General features: G+C 41.3%; 1 protein-coding gene across 3 annotated transcripts in view; it reads left to right on the top strand.

Annotated features, from left to right (window-relative positions):
• LOC134540924 (transcription initiation factor TFIID subunit 1) overlaps window positions 1-13,041 on the top strand; it is a 51,007-nt gene that overhangs the window by 35,226 nt on the left and 2,740 nt on the right. For all 3 annotated transcript variants that reach the window (XM_063383999.1, XM_063384000.1, XM_063383997.1), the window contains exons 23-28: window positions 2,688-2,832; window positions 4,408-4,701; window positions 6,977-7,119; window positions 8,587-8,733; window positions 10,196-10,325; window positions 11,081-11,239. In XM_063383999.1, coding sequence (XP_063240069.1) covers window positions 2,688-2,832; window positions 4,408-4,701; window positions 6,977-7,119; window positions 8,587-8,733; window positions 10,196-10,325; window positions 11,081-11,239 — 1,018 coding nt within the window. The remainder of the gene's footprint in view (window positions 1-2,687; window positions 2,833-4,407; window positions 4,702-6,976; window positions 7,120-8,586; window positions 8,734-10,195; window positions 10,326-11,080; window positions 11,240-13,041) is intronic.

Genomic DNA, 13,041 nt, shown 5'->3' with positions numbered 1-13,041 from the left:
CTGTTGCAATCATCTTCAAGGGGGTGTATGGAACATATAGGCGGGAAATATCAATATAGCACTCGTTGTGTTTGTGGAATGCCTATTTCCGCATCCCTTCGCAACTTCTAAAATGTGTAATTTCTAGGATTTCCACCTATGAATGAAACAAATTAAAACATCAGCGATAGAAAAAATACTTTATTTTTTGCCAACATGCAATAGTTGGCAGTATTAATATATGGTAGGACTACGTACATACATCTGAAATTACACCCAAATGGCAAGGAACGGAAGGATTTTTTTTTTTCAACACAAGGTTGCCAACAGACAAGTAACTGAAAACTTTATGCAAAAAAGAGTGTATGTGGTGTGTAAAGTAAACCTTTGAACATGTTGTTAAACTTCAAATATGGGATAAGTGTTGGAATAGTTAGGTTTTGAAAACTATTTTTGCATCTGTTGAAATACATGAAACAAATGTTGTAAGCTGGAAATGCACCATTCGTGGAACTTTTTATGCAGGAAATAAATACGTACAATGTCCATATGGAGAACATGTCGGGAGTTAAAAATTATGATGTTATGAGCAGAAACATTATAACAGGGTTCTATTGTTCTTTTAAAAAAAAATGTTTCTTCAAACCAAATCAAGCTAGCAGTAAGAAATTGAGCATTTATAATGTACATATATACTGTAATGAGTTACCTTACATGATTTCATATTTAAAAAGATTTTTCTGCATAGCCGGTTAAAAAGGGGTAGGTTATGTTTTATAGTAAAGAGTTACATCTCTGAACAAAATTAATTGAGAGTTAATGAACTGAGCATGAATATCTTACATTATGTTACGTAGGGTGTAATAACCATTTTTCGAAATTCTACTGCGAACTGCATGAAATCATCTTTAATATTTTTGTTTATAAATAAATTTGCAATAATTTTTATCTAAGCTTTATTTTCCTTTCGATACGCAGTTTTTGAAATGTGACGCCAAATTAAGAAATTTTGAGAAGGTGTGGAACATAACTTTGATCTCAAGTATTTTATATTATTCGACTGTGATGATAACTCATTGTTGTGATGAACGTTTTTGCTTTTTTTCGTTCTTGTAGTTGCGAGGTTTTACTGTACAATAATTTATGAATCATTATGAAGATGTAGGCTTCTCGTGCATGTAGCATACTACTATGCAGAATACCATTGGGGTTGAGAAATTATTCGTTGTGTTGGATGTTGTGTGTAGTAATTATATTAATATTACATAACGTACATACATATATCATCATAACTAAGGCTGGGCCAATCATATCCTCAAGTACCATGAGATCTTTAGAATTCAAAAGATTTAATAGACAAGGGAAGCATGTAGGAAATGTAGTTAATACAAAAATTTAACACTATCAACTTTTAAGTTATATTATCTTTCCCCAGTGTGTAAATAAAGTTACGATATGTATTGATTCCGGAAACTTAGTTCATATGGCAAAAATTAAAAGGTTGAATAAATTCAACATGATGTACATTATTTCATTTTTTGACCCTTGAGACCTGGATTTGGTTACGAGGGTTGGATTTGAGATACTCTTTGCGATTGATGTTCAAGGTTTTCAATTTAGTGATCTGTCCATCACCAGTTGCGAACAACTTGTAACATGTTGGAAGTAAGTCAGTGGTGATCAGCCCGTTACCTCACTCTGCTAGTCTCCCGGTGTGAGATGTGCCCGAGGGATGTGCCGTGGGGTGAGGACAGTGTGTGTTTCCAGGGGCGAAGCCCGGGGGGGGGTTTTAGGGGTTCAAACCCACCCCCTTAGCACCAAATCGTTAATCAATTTCTTATTCATCACTCAAACAAATTTCATATTAAAATTAATAAAATTTTTACCATATACAATATTTAAATTTAAGAACCGAAAACTGCTAAAATAGCACTATTATACACCTTAATATCCAAATTTTCCCGTGGATGACCCCCCGGACCCCCCTCTTTAATATGGGGGGGGGGCCATGCTTCTTAACACCCCCCTCTTTAATACGGGGGGGGGCATGCTTCTTAACACCCCCCTCTTTAATACGGGGGGGGGCATGCTTCTTAACACCCCCCTCTTTAATACGGGGGGGGCATGCTTCTTAACACCCCCCTCTTTAATATGGGGGGGGGAGCATGCTTCTTAACACCCCCCTCTTTAATACGGGGGGGCATGCTTCTTAACACCCCCCTCTTTAATATGGGGGGGGGGGGGCGGCATGCTTCTTAACACCCCCCTCTTTAATACGGGAAGGGGGGCGGCATGCTTCTTAACACCCCCCTCTTTAATACGGGGGGGGGCGGCATGCTTCTTAACACCCCCCTCTTTAATATGGGGGGGGGGGCATGCTTCTTAACACCCCCCTCTTTAATTTGGGGGGGGGGGGCATGCTTCTTAACACCCCCCTCTTTAATACGGCGGGGGGGGGGGGGCATGCTTCTTAACACCTCCCTCTTTAATACGGGGGGGGGGGCATGCTTCTTAACACCCCCCTCTTTAATATGGGGGGGGGGGCGGCATGCTTCTTAACACCCCCCTCTTTAATACGGGGGGGGGGGGGGCCATGCTTCTTAACACCCCCCTCTTTAATACGGGGGGGGGGGGGGGGGGCATGCATTTTAACACCCCCCCCATACACAAATCCTGGCTACGCCACTGCGTGTGTGTGTCGCGCGCAGATCGTGCCGGACTACTACAAGATCGTGACGCGGCCCATGGACCTGCAGACCATCCGCGAGAACCTGCGGCAGAAGAAGTACCAGAGCCGGGAGGAGTTCCTGGCCGACGTCAACCAGATAGTCGAGAACTCCACCCTGTACAACGGTGAGCGCGGGCCCCCGTCGGACCCCATGTTCGACTTTGAATAATAGACAAGAAGTAAAATTTAAAAAAAAAATACTAGAATCTCCAGCGTTTGAAAGATTTGGGACTCGAGGAAATAGGTTCGGGATTGTAGGAAAAAAAGATTTTAAGAAAAATACTGCATTAAAAATAGTAAATTAAAAAAAAATACATCACTAGCAAACTCTTAAAACTCGTATGTAATGTGTAGGGACTGTGAATACACCTTGTGTTAAGGGGAGTTCTGTACTAACAGGGTTTATGTTCAGCGAGGTTGAACTGTGTGGTGCACTGGAAAGAGAGAAAGAAAAAAGAAAGAATCACCTAGGCCACTCATCGCTTTCGCCCTCCGGGGTTTTCTGTGTCCCTTTATAATTTGAGTTACTTTGTTTGTGGTATTTGTCTACCAATCAATCTTTGCTAACCCGGCACTCTTTCAAGCCCTGGGCCCCCTGTGGGCGTGGGTAACGGATCACGCCGTGCACACGATCAGTAATTGGCTGACCAGATAGTTGGCTGCATCCTTAGCACTGGAGATAATTCAAATGTTAAAGATCTTGTTTAATATGAAATGATTTTTTTCCCGTAAATCACAAGAAACATTAATGAGTCAAGCTATTGTGGTTTTTAGAGTGGAATCAGACCTTTCATCAAAATTTATTAAAATATTCAATTTAGAGGTAGTTTTTTTTTTAATTTAAATAAAAACCACTTGATTTAAAATTATAATGTTTCAAATCAGACTATCCCTGTTACTTAGCACTATAAAATATGTTATATTTTGTGTTATACGTTTTTTTGTATATTTTGTGTATAGAAAATGTATATTCACTGAGGTCATATAATTATGTAAATTATTATTTCGCTAAGTAATGTGTCATGTTATCTTGTCCTTTAGGTATTTATGTTTTTTCCTGTTTTCCATGTTTTGTGAATATCCTGTGCTCTGTCTCTATTTATCGTGATATAGTGTTTGTTTTTTACTTGTTTTTTGTGTGTCGTGCCCACCTCTATAAAGTCTCAAGACTGTCGGTGGGGCATTTAACAAATTTAAATAAATAAATAAATAAATAATTTGTGCATAACATGTAGGGTCTGTGATAATCGTTTGTGGTCGAGGGGAGTGTTGTACCGTGTGGTGCACCGGAGAGAGAGGGAGAGAGAGGGATAGAAAGAGGGAGAGAGAGGGGACAGAGGGAGAGAGAGGGGGAGGGAGAAAGGGAGAGGGAGAGAGATGGGGAGAAGGAGGGAGGGGGAGGGAGAGGGGGAGGGAGAGAGAGGGAGGGAGTCAGAGAGAGGGATAGAAAGAGAGAGGGGGAGAGGGTGGGAGAGGGGGGAGGGAGAGAGGGGGGGAGAGATATGGGAGAGGGGGAGAGAGGGAGGGAGAGGGGGGAGAGATATGGGAGAGGGGGAGAGAGGGAGGGAGAGGGGGGAGAGATATGGGAGAGGGGGAGAGAGGGAGGGAGAGGGTGATGGAGGGAGAGGGTGAGGTGGGAGAGAGGAAGAAAGAGATGGAGAGAGAGAGAGAGAGAGATATAGAGGATGATCCCCGGCCAGGCGCCAAGAGCTCTCTGACGGTGGCGGCGCGCCGCATGCTGGGGCTGTGCGCGGACCGCCTGGGCGAGAAGGAGGAGCGGCTCATGCGGCTGGAGAAGGCCATCAACCCGCTGCTGGACGACGACGACCAGGTGGCCCTGTCCTTCATCCTGGACAGCGTGGTCAGCAACAAGCTCAAGGCCATGTCCGAGTCGTGGCCCTTCCTCAAGCCCGTCAACAAGAAGCTGGTCAAGGACTACTACAGCGTGGTGCGCCACCCCATGGACCTGGAGACCGTCGCCAAGAAGGTGGCGAGTGAGTGTCCCTAGCTCCCCCACCCCCGTGGGCTCCCCGTCGCTTCCAGGTCGCAGCTTTAGATAGCGCACGACGGGATTTTTTTTTTTTTTTTTTTTTTTACAAAACAAAAATTTTGGTTGTCCGCAAAGTCGGTTTACGGACGATAGCTTAACGTGACAACGTCATAACGAAACATTGATGAAATGATTGCATACTTTTATGAATAAAATTTGAATCATTTTTATTGAATTATCACTTCATTTCGTATGGATACAAAGAAGGAGTGAAAATGAAATCTACACAATTTAATAAATCAATTTACTTTTTATTTGCACTCATTAATTCAAACATATTTATTACTTTAACGAACAGATTATTTTAACTATAACTTTTATACATGTTTGCTATTTAACTTCTTCCAGTCTGTGTTATTCTGTTAAGGATGGGACGATGATAGGAAAAGTAGGAAACGAATGGGAGTGTTTCAAGTTTAATGTGCCTCGAAAAAGTCAAATCGATGGTTGTTCCAATCGAGTGGAAGAGAGATAGATGCGGCGCAAGCATACAATGAGCTTAACGGGACACAGCATAACGGGACAATATGCGTAATGGGTCACTTTTTCGTGCGTGCAGCCGGCGTTCATCGATTTATTAGACGTCACGTAAAAAAAAGAGGAATATTTGACAAATTTTGGAAAATTTTGATGGTCGAGGTCAAAGTTCAAGGTCAAGGTAATCCGAGACGGCCGCCGTGACGTCACAGTCCAATATGGCGGTCGGCTCCACGGCTCCACGGCTCCACACCCTGGACCCCGTACCAGGATACTGTTGTTTTTCTCGCTTGCAGCGCCACCTGTGTTGAAAGAGTGGATCTCTCTACCAACTGTTGGAGGGTGAACCTGTAAACTTTATTTGGTTGGCAACAGGATGGAGCCCCTCCCCCGTTGGATTCTCTTGGTGCGATGCGAGGGTGGTTGAATGTCGAAGTCCCTGCCCGTTGGTCGAGACGACAGAGCTCTTTTTTTTGCTGGCCTCCTCGTTCACCTGACGTAATGCCATGCAATTTTTTTTTTTCCCTTGGGGCTTAATAAAAGATTGTTTCTACGTTCCGCCGCTACCTAATGATTTGCCAGAGTTGAGACACAGAATTGAAGAGGCTGCTGCTTCCATTACTCCGGACGTGTTAACCAAAGTTTGGGAAGAATTGGACTTTAGGTTGGATGTGTGCCGTGTAACTAAAAGTGCACATGTTGAACATTCGTAAAAAAAAAGCTAGGTTAGTTTACCTTAATTTGGTGTATGATTTGTTGTAAATAGTCTAAATTAAACTGTTATAATATAACACTGAGACTGGGAAATTTTTTTATAGGCATCATTTAATATTTTTTGAATTCAAATCAAATATCACAATATTCACGAATATCAAATATTTTTCTAATTGAATTTTAGCGTGCAGTGAAAATTTTTTTCTCGCGCTTCACACAGAAGTCCAAAATAATTTCTCCAAAATACATTATAATAAAAAAAAGAAGGAAAATACAAAAAAAAGAGGTGTAAAATGTAGGAAAATTTAAAAAAAACTGGAATACAGTAAAATTTTTAAGTTTCAGTTTAGCTTTGTTTACACAACTGATTATATGTGCATACATTATATAGAGTATTTTTTTTATTATTGTTTTATGTAACAAACCTTAATTTCTATATAAATCATCTTATCCTCAGACATATGTGTGTGTGTGTGAGTGTGTGTTTGTGAGAGTGTGTGTGTGTGTGTGTGTTTGTGAGAGTGTGTGTGTGTGTGTGTGTGTGTGTGTGAGAGAGAGAGAGAGAGAGAGAGAGAGAGAGAGAGAGAGAGAGAGAGAGAGAGAGAGAAAGTGAGTGTGTGTGTCTCACAGGTGTAAGCATATATGTTGGTAGCAAATAATAATAATATATGTATATCAAAATTCATGTTTATAGTTAAATTTTGGTGCTGAATGTTGTATTAACTTGAATTTCGGTGTTACATGTTTTATTGACGTGCTTTTTGATGTTCGTTCGGCTTTATCGCAATTCATAGTATAATCTTGTCCCTAAAATGCTTTATGGACTGAAATTTTTTTACTACCAAGATGACTCGTTTCCTAGCCTTCTTCCTCAAATCAATAAAAAATGTTGCTGATGTTAAAATTATTTACGAGATGCCACTCTTCATTCGTGAACGTGTTACAAAACCATATTATAGCATTCTCTTCCGAGCTTGCTTTCCTGGAATGTTCGTTCCGCGTGTGTATGTTTTTTTGTTTTCGTGCAGGTCACAAGTATCACAACCGCCACGAGTTCCTGGCCGACATAGAGCGGATCCTGCAGAACTGCGTGCTGTACAACGGCAAGGACTCCACGTACACGCAGAAGGCCGAGACGCTGGTGAAGGTGTGCCGCGCCACGCTGGAAGAGGTGAGGCGTTCCCCCGTTCGTTCGCGGGGCCGGCAGTGAAGGGCACAAAGAACCAGAAGGAAGCATATATTTAACCTAAATAAATGTACGGTTTCTGGGTAAAAGGTAACAAGTCAAGAATTCACTTTTTGAAGGAGAAACAAAATACTCTTAGATAAAAATTGAATTTAAATACTTAAATTTTTCTTGCATTATTATTTTATTTACCAACATAGTTGCCAATGATTAAAATTGCATTACATATTCTAAGTATACTTAAGAGTTTAAGTGACTTGTTCTCTAAAAAATCATCTATAATGTGACTTGTTACCTTTTACCCGGAGACCGTCCAAATAATAACGTATATGTTCGTTCGCTGAAAATCTTGAATCTCCGAAAGTGCTTCGCCTGATCGCTCCTAAATTCTGACGCAATGTTGCATTCAATTACGTGCGTGTTTTTTTATATGACTACGTCAGACCTGTGACAGGTAAAAAGTTAGATTAAAATGTATATATACATAAATGAATGTTTGTGGGTTCACCTTCTGTTTTGTAAAGATAAAGATAGGAAGATACAGTCATAGAGAGATATACCCTATGTATAGAGAGATAGAGTGAGGGATATATAAATACATAGAGAGATATAAATAGGGAGATAGATTGTGATAGATAGAAACATTGATACATAAAGAGAGATAGAGTGATATGGATGGATGGATGTGTGTGTGTATGTATGTATGTATGTATGTATGTATGTATGTGTTCAGTGACTTTAAAAAAGGACCATTTGTATATATTTCTCATTTGTTTGTGCTCGGAGCGTGGACATGAAACAGTGTTTTTCTTTTTGTTGTTGGTTGGATGCGAACGGAACTTTCTCCTCGCTTGTGTGTCCAACAAAGAACAGTAAAAATTAAGACGGCCGCCTGGACACAAGTTGGTGCCGGGCGCTGCTAGAATTCACCAATTTTCGGGTGAATTCTTTAACTTCCGTAGTCACGGAACAGTGGTATGTATGTGTGTATCTATATGTGTCTGTGTGTGTGTTAACCACTTAACTAGTTCAAACATATATATATATATATATATATATATATATATATATATGATAAATTTAATGCAGCTTTACCGAGAACAATTTCTACAAAATTTCGAACATTCGACATGATGTTGGCATCGCTGCTGGGGTTGGGCGACGGCTTCTGCTGGCTCTGCATCTTGGTGATGTCGCTGCAGACAGAACATCACGCCACTGAGCACGGAGCACGGTCGTGTGGTCTGCCTCCAGGCAGTTATTCTTTCTCCCCTCCAGCCCTTAACCCGGCACGTTTCGGACCGTGGACTATTCGAATCGGAGATTCTGCCTTATTAACGAACGTTGGCAGGGACCGACGGGTCGCAAAGGCGCGTGTGCGCTTGCCGGCAGTACGGGGGTGCGGGCACAGGTACTGCTGTGTCGAGCGGGTGCGTGCGTGCTTGCCGGCAGTACGGGGACCACCTGGCGCAGCTGGAGCGCAGCATCAGCCTGGTGCAGGAGCGCGCCCTGGAGCAGGCAGACGAGGACTCCCTGGGCCTCGGCGGGGACGGGGACGGCGAGGAGGAGAACTACACCATAGCCGAGCCCGAGCAGCACGTGAGTGGCCCGGACCACCGGGCTTCGCTCCGCATTTTTTAAATTTTTTTTTTTGGTAAATTGTGTTTTTTAGATACGAATTACTCATACTGATGAAATGATGAAACAAGAATAATATTTTTCGATCTTACCGTCATAATAATATTCCGGTCGTGGAGTATTGTGCTGTGTTTATTTCCCGACGACAGCAATTTTTTTGCTTCATTTGTGTTTTTTTACAGTTTTCTTCTACAGACATACATGTGCTTGGCAAAGGCGTACGTCCAAAAGCTTACATCAAGTCGTAATAATAAGAGTTTTTTTTCAAAGATCGTTCAGGCATTTTAAGTGAACACACGAGTTAAAAAGACACAAATAATACGAGTAAACAATTGATTTTCTTGGTCCGACCTCGAACCAAACACTCATTGGCTTAGTGTTGCTTAAAAACGCCATCTAACGGAGTAGCTTTAGTGTTGTTGTGTCGTTAAAGCAAGTTAGTTGCTCCCAATTGAAAAAAAAAAAAAAAAATAGTTATTATTACTCGCCAATAGATGTCAGGAAGAGTCATTTATGTTTGAGTTGATCATTGAAAACACGGATGAAACGACATTTTCTAAAAAATGAATCCTAGCTAGATCGATTTATTTTCCCCGAAACCCCCTGCATGCTAAATTTCAAGAGAATCGTTGGAGCCGTTTCCGAGATTCAGAATATAAATATACAAGAATTGCTCGTTTAAAGATATAAGATTAGTATAAAATTATATTGTTTATGTGTAACTTTCTAAATAAGATTAAACAAGCGTGATTGTTGCGTTTTTATGAAGGAAAAAAAAAGTTTATTTAACCTTTTGACGTGTTTCCCGACTGTGTTTTTTTTTACTGAGTGCGTGTTTGCCACCTGTAACGCTTGAATCACTGACCAAGTTACTTGGCGCTAGCGCATTCTGGTAGGTTGCTTGTTGGAACTTGCTCTGAAAAACTTCTGGCCTGTTGCTGACTTCCCGGATGGAAGGGCCATAAAGAAGATGAGTGGAAAGAAGACGAAGGGCTTCAGTGCCGTTTCTGAGACACGGACCATAAGGACTTCACTTGTATTCTGCAGGAGACAGTTTTATGGCGTGGCAATGTAGACAGTGCTGAACACCCGCGGGCGTTGTGACGGTCGGGGTTCCTACGTGGTTAGTTCGAGCGTGAGGCTGGGAGGGGGGAGGGGGAAGCTTGGCGTGTTGACCGCGCCTGATGGCTTTTCAGACATTTGGAACTCCCGCCAAGTGCGGTTGGACCTGCGGGAGGTAGTTAAAAAACATGGCGGTACGAGACCAGGCGGTAAGCGCGTCTGTGCCTCATTTTGGGACACACCACAAGTGTTTCTTCCTTACCACGTAAGAGAACTTCGTTCGGGCGCAGCTTGCTGTCGAAGTGTCACGAGTTGCAAACGAAACAGCGCCTGACGCGGGCGCGTGGATTGCTGCCCGCAGAGCCAGACCAGCTCCCCGGACAACCCCTTCGGCAAGTCGCACCTGGACGACTACGACTTCGTGGACGTGGAGGGGGATCTGGAGAACGACCCGGGCTCCCGCCAGATCAAGAAGGACGTGCTGGAGGAAGGTCAGTGTTAACGTGCGAAAACTACCTGCAGGGAGCAACTTTAACCTTTCAACTGTCGGTGACGCTGAACATTCGTAGTTCGCACCATTCAAGTGTAGGCCCTTGGGATGCCAACCTTTATGTACACGCACATACACGTCGTGACCAAGGAAAGTACAGTGCGTGAGTTAACTTCATGATATGTGATCCTATAATGTGTCAGTTCTTACTCCTAGTCAACAACGCAAATATTAGTTGTTTGAAATTAACTATTTTATTATTTAACTTAAGTTCTGAACATGAACAATACAATCATGATATAATTCAAATTGTGGAATCAAAACAAAAATTTTCAATTAGCTGATAGCATTTACATTTACACTCTTGAAACTCGGGACTTCTCAGGTTATATTAAACGAACAATTGCTATATCAATTAGTTAGAATTAACTATTCATGAGATTGAGCAGTTTGCATTGAATATGAAAAAGTTATTAGCTGTAAACAAGAATACTGTACACACGTTTGAACATACAAATATAAACAAACAAAGACACTAACTGTACAATCTACAATCACACCTCACTTGGTTTGACTAGCACAGGAGTTTTTCGAAGGTAGGTACATAAGTACATAGTTAGATTTCGTACACTCCCTCCCAGGGTGTAATAATTACGTAGATTTACGATCGGTGGCTGTTTCTGCCTGCCGGTAATGTCAGCCAAACCGTGGTTCCTCGTAGTTGACCGGGCCGGGGTGTGTTGCGTGTGTCGGCAGACCTGCAGTTCAGCAGCGAGGAGGACCTGGAGGACAACCCCCTGTCGGAGGTGGAGCCGCTGCCCGACGACGACAGCCAGCAGGCGGCAGAGGCCATGGTGCAGCTGGGCAACCTGGGCTACTACCCCTCCTCCGCCGCCGCCGTCGCGCAGCAGCAAGGTGAGCTGTCCCGCCGTCCGCCCCTCTCGGCTCCCGGGGGGCTTGGCAACTGCTAGCTGTGCGATCTGAACCATGACCGTAACGTAATACGCCGAAGAAATGAATCTAGAGGTGTAAAGTGATTCCGTCTAGTGCTTTTCAAGAATCTGTACTGGGGTTTCACACCTAAAACTAATAATTGATTCTGAAAATCACGACGTTTCAGCCAGTTTCACTCTCTTAAAATACCATATTTACCGGAATCTAAGACGACCCCCAAACTACAGCCTCATGTTTCAGGAAAAAAAAAAAATTATTGTATTAAACACATGCCAACAAATTAGATATAAAATTGAAAATGTGAATGTTACAAAGGATTTCAACCACCACTTTTGAAATACTGTTAACAGTTTATGTACAAACAGAAATAAATACCTATATTGCTGGTACTGTAACGTTGGACACTGTTAAGTTTCATTATGCTAATGCATGTTTTTGTACAAGAAACTAGTCTCTAAGATGGGCGCTATCATGTGCTATAGAACATTCCAAAAACATCGTTCGTAACATGTGCAGCCAATAACTACTGCACAACCCAAAAACATTAACCCCAAAATAGGTATGTTTACCTAAAAATCAGTGTATCTGAATCTAAGGTGACCCCTTTGTTTTGAATTATAAATTATGGTAAAAAAAGTTTGTCTTAGATTCGGGTATATACGGTACAATTTGGAAACGGAACTGCTCATCCACCATCAGCGTATGCTTAAATGCTCTTCGTAATCGGATACCACCACTCCTTATATGTATCTTGAGCAGTTTTTAAATCGGGTGGTCTCTCCTGACGCTGTGCACACCGCGTGTGTGCGCCCGTGTAGGCCCTTAAACGACTGTGTAAGGTCAGGTTTATAAACCGCTAAAGGGATGCGACAACGTACCGCGTTTTATCCAACAATCGTCACACATTCTATGTAAAAATCAAGTTTGAAAAGTAGGGGTGCAATTTTTATCAGAGAAATATTTTTTTTTTGAAGTTGATGTATTCATAACGACAAAACTGTTGAATGGAAATTGCATTCAGTTAAAAAAGCGGAGTGTACAAAAGCTCGTAAAATAATAAAACTTGATTTGTCATTCAAAAAAAACATATTTTGTATCAACTTTATTAATAAGATAAACCATGACTAAAACATGAGGCCGAACTAACGTTACACCCACAACTAACGTCGTCATAGTACCAGGGTGTCTACGAAGTTCAAACTGAAAAAAATCAGTGACTTTTTGGTCAATTTTGGCATCTTTTTAAAAATTCTTTACAACCTGAAATTTTAAGTATGTATTATGCATTAGACTTTTTTTAATAGGATACACAAATTTATTCAAGGTTTTCACTATTGCCCAAGTTAAATATTTTACATTAGGTTAATTATGAGCACAAAAAAAAACAGTTTAATCACTTTTCTTGAGTTTGATAATTCCATCTCTATTTACATTAATTCTCCTTTTGTCTCTTCAAGCAATTTTTCCTTTAGAGTAACTTGATTTCATGTGGTGCTCTTTTTCTTGCATTTAACCCCTCATCCTGTTTTTTTTTTTTGTTTTTTTTTCTCCATTCTTATGTCTTCTTTTCTTCTTGCTGAGGCATTTCAAATTTCCAAAAAAAAAAAAAAATTGTAATTTGATGAGCAAGAGATGAAATGCTCTCTGAAAACCCAAATGAAAAAAAAAATACAACCAACACTAAATGGTTGAGTATAATATATTAATGGTACTACAATATAACACAATCCGAGTTGTAAGTATTCTCACTCTAGTCCAAAACA

This window comes from Bacillus rossius, chromosome 17 (assembly GCF_032445375.1).
Source record: "Bacillus rossius redtenbacheri isolate Brsri chromosome 17, Brsri_v3, whole genome shotgun sequence".
In the NCBI taxonomy this organism is placed as follows: domain Eukaryota; kingdom Metazoa; phylum Arthropoda; class Insecta; order Phasmatodea; family Bacillidae; genus Bacillus; species Bacillus rossius.
Note: the sequence above shows the minus strand (reverse complement) of the source record. Positions and strands in the feature narration are given on the sequence as shown.